At 51.4% G+C, this 22873-nt stretch overlaps 1 protein-coding gene across 1 annotated transcript in view; it reads right to left on the bottom strand.

Annotated features, from left to right (window-relative positions):
* The window catches only part of MN1 (MN1 proto-oncogene, transcriptional regulator), a 35309-nt gene extending 20603 nt beyond the window's left edge, over positions 1–14706 (bottom strand). Inside the window, exon 1 of the mRNA XM_027714314.2 lies at positions 11170–14706. Coding sequence (XP_027570115.1) covers positions 11170–14605 — 3436 coding nt within the window. The 5' untranslated portion in view covers positions 14606–14706. The remainder of the gene's footprint in view (positions 1–11169) is intronic.
* Between the last annotated feature and the right edge of the window lie 8167 nt (positions 14707–22873).

The raw sequence follows: 22873 nt of genomic DNA, 5'->3' as shown, positions 1-22873 counted from the left end.
TACTGATACTTACAACCAAAACAAGTGTAGTCTATGAAAGACTGGTTTCATCAGCATAAACAAATGCTCATTTCTCACTACAGTTTTGTACCATTTGAAACTGAATATAATCCAAACAATAATTCCAAACAACTGACACTGGGATCCAAGTTTCCCTGACATACTGCCATCAGGCAGCAAGAACAAAGTCAAGTAAAAGCAAAAGCAGATTCAGAACTGACTGCTTCATGTTTTACCAGGTTTGCCTAATCTAGTACAAAGAAAAGCAAACATTAAATTCAAAGTTTTTTGAATTCTTCATTTCATCATCAAGGATCTCAGACTCAAGTGAACCCAAACTGCAATAGCACAGTGGCCTTGTGTTTTGGCCTTGTGTTTAACAAACAAAGCCACTCACTCTCCAAGCACCATAGCAGGGCTCACCAAAGAAGCTCCATGTTTTCTAACCATTGTTCATTTGACATTCTTCACCTCTTTTTTTTCCCCCCGTGTTGGCTTTTATTAGCTTACTTTGGAAAATTAGTGTAACAAAAAATTTTATCTTTCAAAACAGACATGTAAAAGTGCAGCAGTTATGGAAATACAATTGGACAATGAACAGTTTTTATTCCCTCTACCTCACCACACTCCGCACAGCAAAGCAGTAATTACAGGAATCTACTTCTGGTTTAAGCTCTACAGTAAGATCTTTCCAAATTTAAGGCCAGCAACCAACCCTTCATTATGCTTAATAGGTAGACATAAAATGTAATTGTATCACAATCTCCCAGCGCACGTTCCCAGTTCTGAGGCTCACACGTGTCTGGCTCAACAAAGAGATTTTTTATCTGTTCTTTTCTGTAACGGAAATACTGCAGCACCACTGGCATCGGCCACTCGAGGAAAACTACACCAAACACGAGAGGATCGGGATAATTATCTGGAGTAAGACTTCACTGTGTTGTTAAAACCTCACATTTCCAAAGTGGTGTTTGTTGGTCCACAGCAGTCGGACTTCTGAGCCCCACCACAGCCCAGCACTCGGATACACCAGTGGGAGCCCTGGTAGAGCCAGGACCGGAGCCGCCTGCCCTGGGAGCACCGTGATCCCAGGGAGAGCCAGGAGCCCGGAGCACCAGGAGCCCTGGCAAAGCATGGAGCCAGAGCACCAGGAGCCCTTCTGCCTTTCCTGTTTGCACCTCAGCTAAACTAAGTAACGTCAGGATGCAGTACACAAACAGCTATAGGACAAACCATTTTACCACATAACATATGACACTACTTTGATGCACAGAGTTTAAAAGCAAAGCTCACCCAGATCACCTGGGCTGCCCCTGAGCTTTCCCCGACACCACCTCGTCCCCCTGCACGTTTTCCAGCCATCGCCCTCACACCCGCCCCCCCAACACAAGGAATTGGCAAATGATGGGGTGAAACTTCCCACTGATGGCTAGTAATAACAACAATAACAACAACAACAATAATAATAATAACCACCAGAATGAAGGAATGTTTTGCTATTCTCCCTTTTCTGGGGATCTGCCTATTTCAAAGTAGTTCATATGAGATTTGAATAATAGTAATAATAATAAACACCAGAATGAAGGAATGTTTTGCTATTCTCCCTTTTTTTTGGGATCTGCCTATTTCAACAGAGTTCATATGAGATTTGAATTGCACTTGAGACAGCCCTGGTTTTCCCTCTGCCTCCAGAACGACAGCGTGGTAGGGAGAGCACGGGGAGCCGAGCTGCTCGCAGTTTCTCCCAGCACAAAAAGAACAGCATGTGCCTATATTTAGAGGTAGAGAAGGGAACTACAGGATCAAGGAAAAAAATAAATAAATCATACTGATTTTATCTTCAAAAAAAGCACTTGTGTTTTTGGTTTGTTTAAATCAAAAAAGTGCTGCAAGCATTTGACCCTACATCCAGCAACAATAAAATCTGTTCCATCATTAAATACCAGCTGCTTTGCACTTTGAATAATAATACTATTTTTTAAGGGTTTCAGAATTATTGTCTCATACATTGTGGTAACTTTTATTATGATTATTAGGGAATTCCTTTTTTTTTTTTGTAGAATACAAACAATAGGCCCATTTATTATCTTCTTGCTTTTAAAACTGTATTTGGTATGAAATTTTGGGCTACTCTTTGGACTAGGCAAAAAAAGTTTTTCAGCCTAACATTTGGCACCAATAAAAATTTTATCTGAGTCAGATCAAAAATACCTGTTACATTAGATACAAACAGTTACCTGGCTGCCTGACAGGTCTAAGGGACACTCTCTTTCTAGCAGTATCACCTCAGTACCACTCCAGGTGTAAGTCACATCAGGGTGCTGTGACCTACTGGGCAGCTCAGACCTGAGGTCTGTGTCCTCCTCTCCCATTCCCCGGGGAGTGGGAAAGAGAAGCCTCCCTTGGTGATCCATCCCCAGGCATCGGGAGGAGGTGAAAACCCACCTTTTAGGTCTCTTTTCCTGTTGCTCAGACAGAAATGTATTTAGAAATTCACTCACAAACAGATCAGAAGTGTCATAACTGGGGTTATGGAGGAGAAATGCTGCCCCAGATTGGGCACTATGGCCACATCGTCCCCACCGCTGGACGAAGAAGGAATCCATGCAGAAATGAGATCACCAGCTGGGACGAGACTGTCAGCCCTTCGTTCCTGCCCACACACACTTCCCAAACCCCGCACGTCCCATCCCAGCACCCTTCGGTCCCAGCATCCCGGTCTTTGCTGGGTACCCAAGTGCTGAGACTTATCCCCAGGGTCCCTTCAGTTCCACCATGTGCCTCACCAGCATCCTCTGCCCAAGCCCCGGTGGCACCGCGCCGTGTTCCGGCGGTGAACCGGCAGCTGCCTGGCCCGACGACGTCTGTTTTATTTCATTTGGACGGTAAATCTTTAGCAGTGGGAACGTCTCCCAGGTTTCCAAAGCACCGTGGCAATTTATGGTGCAATAAGTATGATCTTAAATAATAAAAATAATCATAGAGTGGGACCTGAATACGGACTCCACCGTGCTCTAAATCACACGTAAACCCCAATCTCCGTAAGTACAATGGTAATGCCTTGACTGACTGTGCCACCTAGTCAGGAGCTGGAACACTGGGTGGACACTCCCTCTCCGCCTGTTTCCACCAGCCAGACAGTCAGAGCCTCACCTCCAGCGCTGGATGGGAGGGAAGGCTCAGCCCCGTTCCCCAGGGATCCGACACTGCTTGCAACAATGATGCACAGCTGTGCCTCAGACACCCTCATCCACAGCATCCTCTGCCTCCTCTGACTGCTCTCACCCAGAACCAAAAGGCTTTCTAAATGCCATTATAGGGGAATATTATACCCAGCCCCTGTGCAAAAAAAAATATTGGAAGATTTTTCTAGGAAAAAGATCCTAAAATTCTGACCAGATAATAACTCCAGCCCAGCCTTCATTTCCTATGTTAATAGATCAATTTACATCTTTCTAGCAAAATGGTTTCAGGCTACATTAAAAAAAAGAAAGTCATACCTTTCTTCTTAAACTGCACTTTGGGAGAGGATTAAGGAGGAAGGAAGGATATGATTTTTTCCAGGGCTTTCTAGTGTATTGGCTTCACAGAGCAAATTAATATTCTCCATTTTAAATCAGGAGTACATTCTTAATTAGGATATGAAATGTTTAAAAATTTTCTTCACTTTACAAACGGCTGCTTTTTCAATTAACTATGCTTCCCCAGCCTCAAGATGATCTTTCTATTAGCAATAGAATGCTTTCTAATATTTTGTGAATACTAATTCACAAAATTAATTAAATGCAGACTTAACTCTGAAAATATGTATTTTACCACCAAAAAACCTACTGTCTTCCAACCACTGATCGATCACAGGCATTTCTGGGATCAAACCTAAAGGACCAGCATTCAGCACTGAAGGTAGGAGACTCAAAACGAAAAAATAGGTTCCTCATTTTGCTTTTAAAATGCTCCAAACAGAAAGAGGGATTAAAAAAAGATAAATATCCCAAAGTTCACACAAACTGGCCGCGGGAGCGGGGCCGTGGCGCGTCCCTTGCAGTCAGAGTTAGCGGAGCCCTTCTGAGCTCTCACACGTTGTCTGTGTTTAAACTCAAACAAACTGTATTTATTTTGATGTAAAAAATCTATCAAAGCAGCACTTAAACGCAATCACATTTCTGCTTACCAAACCAAAAAAAGCTTTTTCAGACAAATGTTAAAAGCTAATAAAAATGTAGATGGCCCAGTGTCATGCTTGGTGGTGTTATGTTAAAACACCGAACAGACACAGATTTGCCGGAATTGAAAACAAACAGGCAGACACAGCAGGGTCCCGGCAGCACCTTATCCTGCAGCTGAGACATGGCTTCTTCCCGGGAGCTCCTTCCTGGGAGCTGCCCATGATGGACGTACACGTGCATCCCAGGCAGCGGCGCCATCGGCAGCGCCCAAGCAGAGGGGCAAGACAAAACTCGGCAAAACGTTATTTCCTAATGGCCAGCATGGATCAGGCCCAATCCTATGGGAGAAGGATGTGCACTAGGTGTGAGTCAGTTGTCTCAAAAAGACAGAAGTCCAGAGCACAAATACTCCTATGACAACGCCTGCACTGCTACGAAAAATAACCCAAGTATGGGACAGAAACACAGAACAGCAGTGACCACATATTTTTGCATCCATAGGGATAAAAAGCGCAACACCAAGAGAGCGCATTTCTAAGCCATCAAATTTTACAACTTATTACATCAACTAAGGAAAATGCATTCCCCACATTCACATGCTTTTGTCATTTGCCAGGAGATGAGCAGAACATGAGGCCTTGAAGGAGAGGGCATTATGGGGGAGATGAGAAGAAGGGGTGCTGAGGAGGGGAGCAGCAAAGCAATATCATCTAAGATGTTCTCTTTGAAGTATTAAGAAAGTCAGCTTGTAAAAATTAATGGATTAGACCTCCAGCTGTTCAATTCTCAGCTTTAAATTTAGAAGGTATTTGACTTTGGAACACTGGCACATAATCCATAAAATATATTTAAATTTGTAAAAAAAAACCTGAACCCTTTGTATTAAAAGGTCACTATTAAGTCATAATGTTTTAACTGCAGCAACACAAAAGTGTCTGGCAAAGGAAAAGCAGCAAGCTAAAAAGAATATCAGTATTTTTACATAAGCCAGTCATCTAATCACTGTGTGCAAACTGGGTCTATCTACAGAACAGCAACAATTCAGAATTACATTTTAAAAGCTGAGAAATCTAACCAAGATCAGGAAGTCAGGGCACACCTTGAATTTCCCGGAAGATTCCACAGCTTCACCTATTTAATTTCCATGAGCATCCCCGTGTCCCTCACCAAAGAGCCGGTGCACAGCCAGCCATGTTCCGAACAGCCGTCACTAACGGAGGCTCCTGTTTAAAAACACCCCTCAAGAAATGAAACAAGAATAATTTTGTATTTAAAAACAAACAAGACACCAACCTCAAACGCGTATTAATCTTAAACAAACCTTAAGCACGTATTTAGAGGTGCAAACATTGTTCTTTTCGAGGGTGTAGGTTTTCCAATGGGAAAGCTGGACTGGCTGGACAGGGAGGCGGGTGCCGGCCGGAGCCGCGGTGGCCAGGCGGGTACAGCGCCTGACGCCCACCATCCGCACCGCCGGCACCCGACGGGCTCCGGCCCGGAATGTGCAAAGGACAATCTATTTTATACTAGAGATAGAACAGGGAATGGTCCTCTGCCTACAGTTTGACTGGTCTCTCTCAATGTGCTCGAGAAATTATGTCATTAAACTGTTTCTGATATTTCAGGAAATTTAGCGTTAACAAAGCGTACGTGTTAGGCCACCTGAAGATTCATTTTAGAACTGGCTCTGCACTTTCTGTGGAGACTCTCCTCACACTTGCATTTAATAGAAATACATGAGAAACCACAGACTGAAAATGTACAGTAATTTGTCTAGTACTAAAATTTTATATGGCCACATAAAGGCATTTTACTATACCAAAACCTCTCCCTGGTACAGAACGCTGCCGAGGCTGGGAGTCAGCTGGTACAAATAAAAGCAGCCTGTATAGGTTTAGGTTAGACTTTTGTTTTGATGCCTTATCCTTTGTTCTATACAAGTAACAACAAACTGTAACTGTAGGCATTGCTAAAACATTTTTTTTAGCAAAAAATTATTTGCAGTTCTACGCTCGAGCATTCCACTAGGTCATTGGTAAAAATACAGGTATTGCACCTTAAAAATTAAGAGCAGACATGGTAATAAATCACAGATCAGAATAAATCTATGCTGTCATCCAAGCTCATATATAAATACTAAGTCTAATTCATTTCCTTTTACATTGTACGTAAAGATCTGAAGCACCTTCACACAAAACACCAATTTCAAGAAACATCTCTCCCAAAGTCTGTCTCACACACATCCTCACACCAAGTGTGTACAAAACAACCCCGTTAAAACTCACCTTGCAACTGAATGGGCCATCTGAAAATAACAGACTTTGGGGCAAGAAAGCACCATGATGCAAACCAAATCTGTGATCTGCATTAATTCAAACACAGCCAGCCTGTCCACTGAAATGAGAACAGGTAAATCTAGAGATCAAAAATTAATAGCCAGCCAGACAGGTGGATGCAAAGTCAAACAGTGGCCACGGTTGTTATTGAAATGCCAATAAATTCACAAACTTCCTGCATTAAATATCTTAGTGCATCACAGCAAGAGCAAATACTATTGAAAATTCTGTCCTTTAGCCTCTCTAATATTTACCATAAAGGTCTACAAACACTCTGCTGCAGAATGTTTATAAAACAAAGGAAAACATTTCTAAACAGGACCATTTTCTAGTAGAAAATATTAAAAATTAGTCAGTCAAGGTAAACAATGGAGAATTTCTGTCATTCACATGAGGCCAAGCAGGGGCAACCCTTCCAATTAATTTTTTTTTTAACAGGTCAGAAGAGTTTAAAGGATTATATTAAACCCAAATCTAATGCACACCAAACTCTCTCCAGGATAAGCAGCGGGAGCGTTCCTCCCTCATATCAATCTGCTCGCTAATCCAGATCATTTATTAAAGATGTGGATTTTGTATCTGTGGAGTTCATCGTGTAGCTTCTTGACAAAGGCACTGGCTTCTTTTTTTTCCACTAAATTGTTAAGTTTCAGCAGCCCCATCAGGCAAACAAAGCAGCATCAGGAATCACAACCCCGTCGCTGCAAAGGGCGCTGGGCTTCGCCGCTGAACTCGTTTCCTCAGCACTCACTCCAGCACAGCCGCTCCACAGCACATCGCTCGCAGTGAGGGCTCAGTGTCTGAAAAACCTCACGAGAGGTCTGACAAACTCGGTCCCACTAAACAAACCCAGTCCCTTGGTAAAGCCTCTAAAAGAACTCAGCAGTATTTAAAATAAAGCATGCAGCAGAACACGCTGGGAAGGGAAGGAAAACAAAGGCTCCCGGCCGCATCTGGACCAAATTTGACCTTTGTTAATGTATTTGCAGCAATTCACAGATGTTACCCACTGCTCCGGCAAGAGGGCTGGCCTGCTGCTCATTCCAGTGACAGGTTTGGTGTAACAATGAAATATTAACAAAAACTCACAGCTGAAGGCTAAGGGTGCTGCATGGCACGTGCCCATCAGCCTGCATCGACGAGCCCAACGGCCACCAAGCAGCAGAATACATTCCCATTTTTTCCAATCAATGCCGGTTCTAGGTACATACTGACGTCTTCACCTGACATCTGCAGTATGGTTCCTTCAAAATTTCAATTAAAAACTAAAAACTAAACCCCACCAGCACTTAATTACTGAGTTTCTAGAGAATACTAATACACATTTCACTGAAAGGGAAATTGTTCTGGTTCAGTCAAATCAGGCAAAGCAAAACCCCATTAAGCTGGCCTCGGGTTTTTAAGTGAATTTGATCTGGTTATTGTTTGTCAGCTAGAGCTGTGGTGTTGGAAGTCAAGACCACTCCTCTAGACTCAGTGTTATTATCTCTCACTCCCAGCTCGAGCTGCTCGGTAGAGGAAAACGTGAAATTCTAGAAAGTATTTTGGGGGGAAAAAAACAAGCCAAAACTACCAGCCACTTCACGTTGGTACAAGAAATGATGCATCAGAGAAAACACAGAAAACACACTTCAGGGCAGAGCAATGTCCAGTCAGCACTACTAATGCCACATTCCGAAATGCAACGTGAACACAAGCGCAGAGCTCACGGCAGGCCAGCACCCAGTGCCAGAGGTGTCACACCTCACAGGGGCTCCAGCAGCACAGGTGTCTGCTCCCAGGGACCTCCAGACTCACAGCTCACACAACTGCCAGAGATCAGCAAATGATTTTAATACCGTTATGAGAAAAAAGGTGATTTACGAGGAATCTGAGCAGCCATTAAAACAACTCAAGTTGTTTTCCCCATAATCCCGGCATTAACAGTCTGTTAGTCTGTCAGTCCCTATACTGCTTGTTCTGGGGAGCCTGACCCTTCCTCTACGGCTGGCAGCAAAGCTGGACCCTCAGCCCTGGCCCTGGTCGAGAGTGGCAGGCAGCAGACACGGCACCCAGCACTCCCCTGAGGGGAACCTGCCCCCCAACACCCACTGCCCCTTCCTCCCATGCCTGGTTCCTGAGGAGCCGCCCTGCCAATTGCAGCAGTGCCACAATGGGAATAAATCCCTGACCGCCCACCCTCCCACGGCAGGGGTCATTCAGAAGCCCCCGACAATGCCTGCACTCAGGAGGGCCCTGGGTCCCACGCTGCTCTCACTGACACTGCCCAGCCCCAAAACGGTGCCCACTCCCCAGAGCAGCATTCCGCACGCCGAGGAACTGCCTGAATTCGGAGGAGCGCTGTATGGAGCCCGCACACCGGGGAGCTGCTGGAACAAACACCATGGTGCAAATCCCAGCCGACTGAGACGATCTAAAATCTCAGTCCCTGGCTAAAGAAAACCTTTTCTTAAACACAGTTTCGAACACTCAGGGGTATGGCAATCTAAAGTTAAATTATTTTTACTAACCAAGGAGAACAGAGTGTTTTGTCTCACCTATTGTATCTTTATCACTTCCAACAGTAGTTAAAGTAAATTCTCTGCGGGTCTGTATGAATTTCCTCATCCGAGGAACCAGCCCATTCAAATCCCTCAAGTGACTAAAGCGTGAACCAACCCGAGTGTCTCTTTGCATTGTTGTGGAACTGGTTTGGTATTTTATGTTAAGCCTCCGAAATACTAAAACATATCCTTATATAGGAACACTGATTAAATGGTTTTCCTTCCAAGTGATGAACTGTTTTAACAGCAACATTGTGGTTATCGCAACCAGAAAGCAATTACTTCTTTCACTCGCTGTTACTAAGAATAGCGGTGATCAAAGTGACTGGAGGAGTGCTGTTAAAGACGCTGCAGAAGCATCGCTCCGTATGACACACACACACAAAATATAGATCATTTTAAACCAAATTACACTTTTAATAAATGTGCTGTTCAGAATTAAATCACTGCTCAGGAATTTTTTTTTTATCCACGAAATCAAGACCTGTGGAATAAGTTACTCTTTAAAATCTATTTGTCACCACAGCACAGTGTGAGATCTGTGTATCTGTGCGTGTGTGTGAAAGTGCATACGTAAGGGGGTGCATGTGGTGTGAGAGAACATATATATGTGCTTGCGCCTGCCAAGGTAGAAGTGACAGGAACTGTGATTTGTGCTAACTAGCTATTGATCCAGTCAGATCTAGATGTTGTGTACAAGAAACAATAAAAGAGAAGGGGCCAGGAAGGATGCTGTGTGCAACTCCATTTAAAAATGGAAAAGAAGGGCCCCAAACAAACCAATTTATGTCCTTGCCTGGGTGAAGCATGGAGAATGCTGATGGGCTTCCTCGGGTCTGCCGTGCATGCTAAACACTTCGCTCGAAATGAGAGTCTCCTGCGCTGGGCATTAAACATGAACAAAGAGACAAACCGTGGGGGCTAGGATTCACGCTTCAGAAAGCCAGAGCTGCAAAGCCAACCAGAACCGGCGTAGGAAACGGCCCAGTTTCCAAAGCAGCTCCCCTCTGATTTCCCCAACACCTTTCTTAGCAAAATTACTGAATGTGGAGGACTGTAAGAAGTCAGTCTGTACCACCAGAGGTAATGAAAACAATTTTAAACTACACTGCAGTACCAACACATCAACTTTCCTAGGCACAAATTATGAGTTTATATTGTGTAAACTGCACATATGTACTTCTAGCACACCAAAACCCGCCCGCTTGCCCTCAGAAAGCTGGTACAGCACGTGCACCCATTGTAACACTCACACATAAGAGCCAGGCAGTTTGCAAAATAGGGATTTGATAAGATAAAATAGATACCAATTGAATCTATAATCATCCTTATCTTAAATATCTTTTATAATAAGAGGGTTTTCAAATAAAATATTTTTTTCCTGAGACTGGGGAATTATGATGCTCTTTGGACACAGGGAAAGATCAAAAATGACAACTAATGTCGAAATAAAACATCTGTTAACTAAGCAAGTTTTACACTAGCAGACCCAGAGCCTTATTTTAAATTGCCTTCCAATTAAAGGAAAAAAATCTGTTACAAACGGTTCAGTTCAGTATTCACACTGCTGTGGGCTCCAAACGCAAGCAGGGGACACCTGGACTCAGAGGGGCAGCACTGCCACCAAACGCGTTTTTGCATTTTCGCGGTTTAGGAAAACCTCAGTCACACTTTGGGGAAAGTGGCTGGAAGGCTCGGCTGGCACCAGGCTCTGTGGGAGCCCCTTTCTCCGGGCTGTGGTCCCCGTCCACAGCATCCCAGGCCCAGGAGTTCACTGGGGAGCCCCTTTGCTCAGCACCCCCACTTGGCCACTCCCCAGGAGGCGCAACAGGGGCAGGGCTGACAGCAGAGATGGCACACGGCAGTCATCACCCAGGGCCAGTCCGGCAGCAAGCGCTTTGTCCCTGCCACTGGACCCCCCCCCAGAGCCACCCAGCACCCTGCAACCCCAGCTCAGAGGGGAAAGGCGTCTGGCACCCACCAAGGTCCCCATCAAGGGTGGAGTGGGTGTGGAGACAGCGTGCACCCAGCATACTGGGGCCACAACCCCACCATATCCCCTTCCCTGAGCAGCCCACCATCCTCCCTACCCCTGCACCAGCACAAATGTGGGACAACCGATACCTTCTTTGCTGGGGTTCGAGGGTTTGGGCTTCTCCCAGGGTGCCATGGACTTGTCCTCCTCCTGCCCTTCCATCAGGGCCTTCTCACCAGGCAGGTACCAGGTGGAGTTGTGCTCCGCCATCAGGGAGTCCAGGTCAATGGTGCTCATGGTGCCCTTGACACCCTCCGAGCAGCAGCTGCCCAGGTCGCTGTCCCCATTCTGCCCCGCGCACTCTCCCTTCTTGCTCTTCAGCCCCAAGGGCTGGTCTTCCGAGATGCTGAACTGCTGCCGCTGGAGCTGGATCTGTGCCTGCAGGATCTCCAGGGGGTGGATCTCATCCTGGGCCGAGGTGCTTGTGGGGGTCCGCACCTGCTCCATGTTCGGCGTGCCAGGGTGGGCGCCCGCCGTGGTGCTGAGCCCGTAGCTGTCGGGGGTCGAGGTAGATGTACTGAGGAGGCCAAGGGCCAGGGGCTTCTGTCCGTTGAGAAGTGCGTGCTCCCCACGGGGCAGCTTGGGTGAGCCACCCAACAGCGGGCTGCGGGTGGGCTTGGAGGCAGCATTGTCAGAGCTGGAGGACACCTCATCCTCGTTGCCATAGCTGGTGCTGACCTCGTCAGGAAAGTCCACGTGCGGGGAGCTGCCGTCTGACTTGGTCACGCTCTGGATTCCACTGTCCAGGGAAGACATCAGGTCAGGCTGCTCCGCCAGCAGCAGTTCACTGCCCTTGCCCCAGGAGGGTGAGGTCAGGGGCTTGTCATGGGGGGTGCCCCCACCGCGCTCAGCGCCCGCAGCCCCCGGTGGGCCCCCCGTCGTCACCGGCACCGCCGGTTGCCCCGGGCTGACACCGGCCCCACCGCCCTCTGTGGCCGAGAATTTCTCAAAGAACGTGCCGGGGCTGACGTGCCCACTGTCCCGTTTCCGGCGACCCCGACCCCGCCCGCCACCCGCCTTCCCCTCGCCACTGGCCACCGGCTCCAGAGCGTAGCCGGGCGAGAGGCTGCTCTCTGCGGGCAGCAGTGGGGCACTGCCCGCTGCCTTGCCCGTGCCACCTCCACTCGCTGGTGGCCCTGCTGGGAAGTAGTCCGGGGCGGCAGGTGGCGGGTCAGGCTCGGCCTGGCTGAGCTTGCGCTTGGCCTCGGCCGGGCTCTTCTTGTTGAAGGTGACGTTGAGGTTGGGAGCGCCCAGGCTCGCGATCATGTTCTGGCAGGCAGTGGAGAGGGCAGCCAGGCAGCTCTGCCCGAAGACGTTGTCCTTGCTGGCTGCCTTGCTGAAGGAGCCCAGCGAGAGAGCACCCAGCTTGCTGGCGGCAGGCCGAGGCGGGGGTGGCGGGGGGAACTCGGGTGGGGGTGGCGGGTAAGCGCCCGGCGAGGCGCTGAGGGCAGGTGCAGCCCCATGGGCCGCTGGCTGCCGCGCCGCCGCAGCGAAGGGGAAGCTGGGCTGGGCAGCGAAGTCGGTGGGGCCGCGGCGCTCAGTGGGGGCACTGGGCAGTGCCACGCCACCGCCCGGCGACTGCAGCTGTGAGAGGCCACCCATGGTGGGTGCAAAGGGTGGGTGGACGCCGGGTGACGGCAGGGCCTGCGCCGGCCCCTCACCTGCCATCCGCAGGGGCTCCTGCAGCCCCAGCCCGCCGGCGCCCGGCCGGAAAAGCACAGCGGGGCCGCCCGGCTGCAGGCCCAGCTCGTGGGGGGCCGCCTCAGCCGGCAGCCCTGGCGCTGCCAAGCGCCTCGGCAGCAGCTCCCCGGGCGGTGGTGGCCCCGCGAACCAGGCGCTGTCAGGGGCCATGTGCGGCGCCGGCGGGTCGAAGCTGCGGCCACCACCGGCCTCCCGCTCGAAGGCGGGCGGGGGCAGGCTGCCGGGCGGGCCCACCTCACCGTGGTGCCCCAGCTGCTGCAGGCTGGGCGGCCGCAGGCGCTGCTGGCTGCGCGAGGCCATCTGCTTCATCACCAGGGCCGCGTTCTGGCGCTGCGCCAGGGCAGGGTGCTCGGGGCCGCCGTGTGGCAGCGGGCCCCCAAAAGCCTCGGGCGCTGGCGGGGTGAACTCGCCCGGCAGGCCAGGATAGGCCGTCGGGGACAGGTGGCTCTCCATGGCCGGGCCGTGCATGCCACCGCCCCAGGAGGCACAGCGCTCGACGCCGGGGGTGCTGGGGAAGTCGAACCGCGGCCTCTTGGCGACGCTCACATAGGGGGCATCGAAGTGCTGCAGTCTTTGATTTGGTGGCTGTTGCGGAGGAGGGTGCTGCATATTAAACATGGGGTCGGTGTAGGGATGCATATTCCTGTTCTCCAGTCTGTGAATAGGGTATTCAAACTGTGCATGCTGGTTCTGCATTATGGGCCCATTGTCCTGCAGGTTGGGGTTGGGAGTGTTGGCTTCTGTTTGCTGTTGCCTAGGGATGGCTGGCGGGCAGGAGTTCTGTCTGGCCAGCAAGCCCGGCGGCTGCTGCGGCGGTTGCGGTGGTGGTGGCTGCTGCTGCTGCTGCATCAGCGGGTGCCTGGCGCTGGCCCCCGGCTCCAGGCTGGCCGACATCTTCCGCGCCCCCCCGAAGCGCTCGAAGAAGACGCCGTGCTGCTGCGGCGGGTGCGCCTTGGCCACAGCCATGCCCGGCGCCCGGGGCAGGGCGGGCGCTCCCGCGAAGCTGCCGCCCGCCGGCACCTGCCGCCCGCCGGCGTAGTGCGGCAGCTGGCCCTCGGGCTCCGACGGGGAGAAGACGGGCAGTTCGAAGTGGCCGGCGGGGCCGTCGCCGGGGTAATTGTATTCCAGCGAGTCCACGCCGCCCTGCGCCGGCAGCCGCCGCGGCTCCAGGCCGTGGGGCTCGGAGGAGCCGGCCGCCGGCAGCCCGTGGAAGGAGGCGGCGCGGTTGGGGGACTGGTCGAGGGGCAGGCAGGGTGCCGGCACGGCGTGGCTGGCGGCGCCAGCGCCGTGGTGCTGGAACTCGGGCAGGGTCCCGGGGCGCTGCTGCCCGAAGCCCTCGCCGCTCTGGCCCTCGGCCATGTGCTCGTAGCCGTCGGCGAACGCCGTCTGCCCGCCCAACGCGCCGCTGTAGCCCAGGAGCCGCCCGCCGTGCACGCAGGAGGCGCCGGGGTCGGGCCCGAAGCCGCCGCCGAAGTGCGGGGGGTGCTGGTGCGGGTGGGGGGCGCCGCCGGAGCCGCCGTGCGACTGCTGCCCGCCGAAGAAGCCGTGCACCGGCGGCTGCATGCCGCCGCCGTGCAGCTCGGCGGGGCCGCGGCCCGGGAAGCCGTAGGCGTCCCCGGCAAGGCTCATGTTCATGCCCAGGAGGGGCGGCTCGCCCAGCGCGCCCAGGGCCGGGTCCGCCGCCGCCGCCGCTGGGCCGCCGCCGGGGAAGGCCGGCGCCTTGAAGTGCGCGCTCATACTCAGTCCGGGCTGGCCGAAGCCCCGCTCCGCCTGCCCGCTGCTCCGGCCGCTGCTCTGCGGCTCGAACTGCTCCAGCCCGAACATCCTGCGCGGCTCCTCAGCAGGGCATGGCCGCTCCGCGCCACTCCGCCGTCCCGCTGCCCGCCGCTCCCCGCCGCTCCGCTCCGCGCCGCTCGGCCGCCCCCGCTCACATCCTGCCGCGCCGCCGGCACCGGCCGCCCGCCCGCGCTCACCCCGCCGCTCGCCGCTCGCTGCTGCCCGAGAGCCGACGGGGCGGCGCGCCGCCGCTCACAGGCTCCGGCGCCCGGGAGCTGCGCGCCGCATCGCTGGCCGGCCGTGCGCTCCCGCGGCTCGCAGCGCTCCGGCGGCGGCGGGGCCGGGGCGCGGGGCCGGGCGGGCGCTGGTAGGGCTGCGCCGCGCTCCCCGCGCGCTGCCGCGCTCTCACCCGGCGCTGGAGGAGCAGCAACAAGTTTTGCATTTCAGCGATGAATTTCAGCCATCGGGGCTGCGCCAATGAGCGCCGCGGCCCGGGGCGGGGCTGCCGTTAAGGTGGCTCCGCCGCCGGCCCCGCGCCCCGCCCGCCCTGCACCGCCCCGCGCAGCTCCCCGTGCCCGGGGCTGCTGCTGCCGTGGCGCGCGGACCGCGGGCGGCCGGGGAACCGCGCGGAGCGCCGGGGTCCTGGAGCGGGGTCCTGGAGCGGGACGGGGAGCACCGGAGCTGGGACCGAGCGGCGGGAGTGGGGAGGCGCTGCCAGTGCCGCGCTCCCACCGCCCGCACTGCCCTCCCGGGCAGCCGGGACGAAACCCGCCCGGCAGCCCCGAGCCGGGAGCAGGAGCGGCCCTGCCAGCCCCGAGCCGGGCACCGCCTGGAGCCGCGCAAGGAGCGGGCACTGCGGCAGCGGGGGGGTCACAGCCCGGTTCCCTCGGAGGAACAAACACCCGCAGGCCCGGGGGGTCACAGACCGCGGGCGGGACGCGGCGCTTCAGGTGCTCGCGGCTGCACATGTCGATAGCTTAAAGAAATAGTAATGAAAATTGCTCCCACCAAAAAAAATGAGATCTATAAATAAGCGGCCGAGGAGTGTTTGTATATGGCAGGAGAGTTTTAACGGGATTTTTTTTCTGCAGGATCAGGATGCTGCGCTGTGATTAAATATTGATTTTGTGTAATTAGTTTTCATGTGAACTATCCTCCTTGCTGATGGCCTGGAGATTTCAGAACTGGCGAAGAAATGGAATTGGACGTGGAAATTATTACTTAGCGAAGTGACAAGGGGGGGGGTAGTGCGCGGGACTCGGGCTGCGGGGCCGGCACCGGGGTGGAGAATGAAGCACGCGCGGCCCGGCCGTGGCACAAAGGAACGAAGGGGACGTCTCGCCCGTCGCTACGGGGACGGTGGCCACGGAGAGAAGGAGAAAGTGAGGAAAGGAGGGAGCCGACGGGGCTCCGCACCCAGACCCCGCACCCACGGCGGCTCCGGGGCAGGGGCGGCCCCGCGCCCGGGGCTCCCTCTGCGCCTGCGTGCGCGCCGTCGGAGCGGCTCTTCCGAACGGGCACAGCGCCCTCTGCCGCCCGCCCGGCCCCGGCCGCGCCCGCCGGGCAGAGCCCCGCTCCGCGCCCGGTCCGCGCCCGGGGTCCGCGCCTCCGGTCCGTGCCCCCGGTCCGTGCCCCCGGTCCGTGCCCCCGGTCCGCCCAGACGGCAGGCAGAGAGTCCCCGCTCCGCCCCACGCTCCATGCTCCCGGTCCGCCCCCGCCGGGCAGAGCCCCGGTCCGCCCCGACGGCGAGCCGAGGGCCGCGCGTTCCTTCCGCGGAAGGACAGGGACGGGGGCGGGGGGCGTCTCGGGCTCGGCGGAGACGCCGGGGGCGGCTGCCCCGATTCCTCTCGGAGCACGGGCGCCGCACCCTCCAGGGCCGCCGCAGGCTCGCTGGAGAGAGAAATCCCGATGGCTTGTCCACCCATGGCTTGGCCCAGCTCCCCCAGCACCACTCCTTCTGTGGACTTCAGTGGGAGCCAGGCCGTGTCTATAACTGGACAGTGGCAAATATGGATATAATTTCAGCCTAAATATTCTGACAGTGAAAGCAGTGAGTTGCTTGGAATGGCGAGGTCCGACACCCGCTACAGAGTTCTGCCAGCTTGCATGTGGGAAGGCGACTGAGCCCCTGTTTCTAACCTGGGATGTGCTCTGGGCTAAAGCTCGCCCTGGGGCTGCCAACGTGCCCCGCAGCTCCCGCTGTCCCACTGTCCCACTGTCGGGTCCCCTGCGTCACAAAGGGCCCCAGTCCCCAGCCAAGGAGAAGGAAGCCTCTCGATTGTAGTGAGCAGTGAAAAGTGTATTTTATAAAACGTATTTTTACTTTCAGTCTTTGGGTTTTGGTCATCTTCGGGGAAGCAGAGAAAGGCATTATTTAAATACTTGTAGCTGCAGGGGATTATTTTCTAAATTAACAATAGTAATTGTGCCTGCCAAATCCAAAGTTGAGGGGATTCATTTATTTCAACTCTCAAGACAATAGCACAATTTTAGGTTTCATATTGCAAGCTCTGAAAACCAAATGGTGGGGCTGATGTTTTTAAAAAAATAATTCAAACAACATCAATTCATCAGACTTTAATCCAGCTCTTTCCACTGTGTCAGTTTAACTTGCACTGAGAAAAGTTGCTGCTCAGCAAAAAAAGAAAAAAAATCCTTTTTAACAAAATGAATGCATCATACATAAAACATCACGGACCATACAATTAGTAAGCAAATGTAAGAGTTCAGCTCAGTTCATAATTATTCAGCAAACCTATTCAGAATGATTTTTTTTCTCCCTGCAGCAATCAACTGTGTGGGCTCATTACCACTGAGAATCCAACGAAGAAACCACCACAGAAACTGCACAAAATAAGCCCATATGCTCGAGACACTTTAGCCCAGCCAGCCCTTAGCAAGAGCCTCTTAAACCCTGCCATGGAGCAAAACTAAGCTCAGTTCTCTGTGGTGTTTGCACTCCCAGCTCTCTAAAGGTGCCCTGTCCTTAGTGCAGCTTCAGGTACATTGGTTGCAGCTGCTCCTCGTCCTCTGTGGTGCCACCTGCAACCACACCAACACCACCGGGTCCCCACAGCACCGGGTATGGGACCTGTCGCTGGAGCAGGGGCTCCCAACAGCCACTTTGCAAAGGAGCTGATGGGCTTCTCTTGGCAGGGATTTCTGCTCCTAGCAGAGATATTAAGTGAATGGAATTGGAATATTTTGAAGGAGAGTTTTCCAACCCTGGCGGGAAAGTTTTCAGCGTTTCTGCCTGGAACAGTTTAGGGAAACCATTACAGCTCCTCTCTCTCAAAACTGCAGTGAAGGTGGTGGCAGGACTGATGCAGGAGGCAAACATGTAAAATTATTAGATGAGCCTGCGAGTGCAGCGAGCACGGAGCCGGTTCTCAAGGGAAGGCATCGCTCCAGAGGGGATGGTGTCTGTCAGTGTGCACCTGCTTTAGCTCCCAAGAACAGAAGGAAGACCTGCTGTGGGCAAAGGGCTGTGACACGTGTGCCTCCTGGGCTCCCAGGGGTTTGCTCCCAGCACAGTCATACGGCTGAGCTGGGAGGCACCGGGCATTGTGCTAAAAGGCGACGGGTAGGGACTTCCAGGGATCCGACCTCTGTCACTCCTTGTCCTTCCCTGCTTGAGTGTCTGAAAGTGACTGGTTTGTAATTGAGATTAAAGACAATTTCATCTGTGAAACCTTATTTGAATTCAGTTTTTGAGAAGTTCACCTTGCCAGTGTAAAGATTTTATACTTAGTTTTGCCAACAATGTTCTTTCTGCAAAGTTTGAACCAAAGTCCTTCAGACACTTGCCTGCTTCCCATTTGAAAAAATGCATAACTGAGTAATCAGGGTTAAGGGACTAAAACCATCACAGTCACTTCCTGCAGGGATCTAGAGCATTTTGGTAACTCAGCCCTTTACAAGGATTTTCCTGTTTGGTTGTCTTGCAAGGTTGGTCACCTGGTTTAGTTTCTTTACACCACTGCAACCTGTAGCTGTGTATCTTTCCTGTTTCGATTTTCAGGTCTCCTAGTATGGATTGTGATATTTTCACAATATCAGTAGATTTTTCCATTCCTGCAAAGAGCTTTTTTTCACTAATTAAGTATATTGGGTCCCATTCATGCCACTTAGGTGGAAACTTTTGCAGCACATGGGACACTTTGGTGTACATGTTGAACACATTTAAACTTTTCTAACTTCAATGACTGAAAAACAGGATAGTGCTAAAATCATCCAACACTGAGATTGTACATTGGTAAAAACACAGGAAACCCTAAAGCATTTTTTCCCATTCATGATAACTGCACTGCAGTGCACTGCTTTGGGCTTTTATTTTTCCCCTTCAAATTCCCATCTCAAAAACACACACCATAGGATCATACATTTCACTGGGGAGGGGAAAGAAAAAAAAAGAAATTTTATGTACACAGCACAACAGAATTAGTTTGGTTACAGGAACAGTAAAAGTTTTATGTTTCCTAAAATAGCTCAGTGAAGCATAAATAAAAAATAGCACCTCTCTGAACCACTAATCGGTGTTTAACTCTTCTCAATGTTTTATGGTGGAGTTTGTATGACCAACTTTGTTCTGCTGTTTTCTTAAAATTGAACCAGGTGGGAATTTATGTAAGCGTGGTGGACCAGGAATGATCTTTGAGCATGTGGAAAGTCTGGCTCACTGTGGGTGATGCCAGCAAACCACCAAAGTTAATTCATTTTTCATCATCTTATAAATTGAACTACTGTGAAAGTAGAGAGCCAGAGGCTATTTTATAAAATCCTGATGACTTAATTTCCCCTAAGCATTAGCTTCATGAGAGCACTTGCCTTGGTGCTTCCTTTCTCCATCCTGCCATCCCGTGGGACTTCACACTCTGTGGTCCCATCCTCCCCCTCCCTCAGGACAGTGCCTGCCTGCCCTAGCAGAGCAGGATGGTGCTGGAGCTGCTGGATGCAGGTTTGGAGGTCACTGGTTCGTAGGAAGTCACCCAGCAGGGACCACGTTGGTCCCTCCTGGAGAAGCTCCCCCAGGGCTTCGTGTCTGAGCTTCCCCCATGTTCCACTGTCTCCTGCTGCCCATCCCCTTCCTGCCCTCAGGGCTGGGGGACACAGTGGCTCCTGGGGCTCTGACCCCGGCTGGACAGCACACTGCACATCCTGGGGTGAGAGGGATGCTTGAGAGAGGGATGCTTGAGACCGCAGGGCCCAGTACTCAAAGCCACCAGGCAAATAAAGCTGCTCCTGTGTTTATTATTTATTGTGTTAGTTCACAAGATTTAACAGTATGACGTGTGTTCCTGAGCCATTGCTGAACCTTGGCTCGCAGTCCTGACTTTTCCAATTTAAACCAAAGTGCCCCTGCCCACACACTGTGGTGAAGTGGCATCCCAAGGCAGCAAGCACTGGGGCAGGCAACATGATTTCACCCACCCCATGTAAGGCGTTATTTGCTTTCCAGCAGGAACTACTCGGGCACTACTCGCTGGTACACGCAGCCGCCCCAGCTGCCCTGCACCTCGCCGGCAGCCTCCCCCAAACCTCCCATCTCCCCGCCGGAGGCACAAAGGGTTAACGACCTCCTGCTGTCCATAACCATCATCACGGCTCCTCAGCATCCCTACAAAGGGCCTGATTTAATCCTGGTTGCAGACGACTCACATTGTACTCGCAGCCTCGGAGCGATGTCGGGCGATCAGGTTTCCAGCTAATATCCAAGGCACAGCCCAAGCACTGAGCGGGGAACAAAGGCGTCTTTGTTACTGAAAAAAAAAATCCCCTGAAGATATTAGCAGTGCAGTAGAGTTCAAACTGTTAAATGATTCAAATATTATTTAATGAATACATTTGAAATGAGGTCTTACAACCCAGAACACTTTTTAGATCATCATTTACAAAGAGCCGCCTCTTCGTTTACTTCTCTATGAAGTTGCTGCTTTCAGATTTCAATTATGGTCATTTTGCTTCCAGCCGTTTTCAGGGACTTCCCTTGTTGTCATAGCTGGGTTCTTTTTGTGGTACATTTTAGCTGGTGACTACTGGGTCTTTCAAAGTCCTGATAATCACGTTCCCTTAATTTACCTTGGACTGAATATCTGTGAGAAACAAGGGAGACAGAGACTCTTGCAAAAGGAGCAACAGTATTAGGTGCTGTTCTAGAGGGTGCTAAACCTAAGCTTATGAAACTAGGAAATCTGTTAAATTAGCATATCGAGATTTTAGCTGGGATTGGAGAAGCTCCACAAAATTCAGATTGAGCAAATACCTCAAATTTCTTGTGTGTCTTGGATATGCAATGCTAAACCAGAAAGCCATGTAAATTCAGGGAGAAAAGTTAAAGAATCGAGGTAGGTGGCATTCTGGAAAGAAACATGTCTCCAACCTGAGGAAATAAAATTTTAAAATTAAATTAGACCTTTCCACACTTACAGCAGTGAGGAATCCAAGGCTGTTCTGAAGCATGGATGGCAGATACTGGCCCAAAGGGGTAACAGCAGCACAGCCAGGGCTGAGCCAGTGCCTGCTGAGAGGTTTTGAAAAAACACAGCATATCTAGCAAAAGTGGGGTAAAGAACACCAAAACAGAGTGACTACAAGAAAAAGTATCAGAACAAGTACCAGCAAAAAAAGGCACAACACAGTGGCAGAAATACCTCCAGACTCTCAGCAGGTGCATTGCAAAGCAAACCACAGCCCCTCACACCAGTGAGCGTCCCAGCTCTACTGCTGGGGCTGGGACCTCAAACAGCCACTGCTGTGGAGACACAGGATCCCTGCACTGGACTATCAGGATTTCACTCAAGTCACATGCACATGATGCCTCAGGTGGAAGTCATTGAAACTCTGCCTCCAAAACCTGGGTTTGACACATTACCATTATAATCTTTTAAACTATTTCAAGTGCCAGAACTTTGTTTATGGTAGAATTTGCACACTGAATTCTGCCCAGAGCAGGTAATGAGGAGAAGAGGCTCCCAAGAATAAAATGTCCCCAGTGGCCAAACACCCCAGTGACAGGGACAGCAGCTGTCAGTCTCTGGATAATCTCTGCTTGATTGACAATTAGATGCTGTTGATTAAAACCCATTTTCCACACCAATTCAAGCAAGTAGAAAGTCTTTCATACAGAGTTACAAAACTACAAAGGAAATATTTTCCTGATGTCCTATCGAGATATAATTCAATGGAGAAGACTCTTTTGAATTTCATGAACTGAATGAAAACCTCAGCCACAGCCTCAAGCTTCAGATTTGCCATAAAACCACAGCACTGCACTCGTGAGTACATGATGCAGCTCCTAAACATGGCTGAATCGACTGAGGTTTGGAAATGCAGAGTAAGTTGTCTTATGGGACATTTTGAGATTGCTCAGAGAACACTTAGAAAGGCCCTAGGGTGGAAAAATCCTGACACACCCAAAATCTTGAGAGATTTTTTTCTGACATTTCTCAGTCTACAGATAAAGGCAAAAGACAGAAAACATCCCTCTTTCTTTTCAATAATTAAAAATCCTCCAGAAAAAAAACAAATTCCTTACAAGTCCCTTTTAGACCACACTTGTGTGCAGTCAAGTGATGGATTTCAAAGGTTACTGCTGGAATATGGTTCACAGCAGTCTATTGCAGTGAGTAAGTATCACGTTTACATATCCATTATGACAAAACTACGTTGCACTTCCATTGCTTCCTGTTGGTTTGCCATCTGGAAGCTAAAGAAGCTGGTAGTAAAGAAAGGATTCAATTCTGCATTTACCAAAGGAGCCGTACAAGTCTCCATTTGCAGCAGGTGATTGCACAACCTGAGCAGGCAGAACCCCAGAGTGGAGCTGGCCCATCCCAGAGGGCAGGGCTGTGCTGAGCAGAGAGCAGGAATAGGACCAGCCAGGAGGGACACCCAGACCCCCATCAGCACCCCCAGTGCCCGTGGGAGGCACCTCCCACCTGCAGCCCCCTCCTGCCGCCTCATCCCACCTCTGCCAGCCCAGCCTGTTATGGTGGCAGTTCAGGAGCATCGAGGTTCCAGACATGTGCAATGCTCAGCTGGAACTCCCAAACCAAACCCAGCCCCAGAGCAGCCCCGAGTGTGGCCTTTGGGCACTCCCACCCCTCTGCACAGCTCAGGGACCCCAGACACCAGCTTGGGAACAAACTGTGAGTGCCAATGCCTGAGACAAGAGACGGAGCATTTTATGATCAAATTTATTTAATTAAATTTCATTGCCTGCTTTACCGTGAGTCGCACCAGAGACTGCCAAAGGGAACTAAACATTGTACATTCACTACAAGGTTCTCTCAGATTTTCACAACTAATCCAAATCCA

The sequence above is a fragment of the Pipra filicauda genome, unplaced genomic scaffold (genome assembly GCF_003945595.2).
Source record: "Pipra filicauda isolate LSUMZ 115617 unplaced genomic scaffold, ASM394559v2 scaffold33_size4404698_pilon, whole genome shotgun sequence".
NCBI lineage: Eukaryota > Metazoa > Chordata > Aves > Passeriformes > Pipridae > Pipra > Pipra filicauda.
Note: the sequence above shows the minus strand (reverse complement) of the source record. Positions and strands in the feature narration are given on the sequence as shown.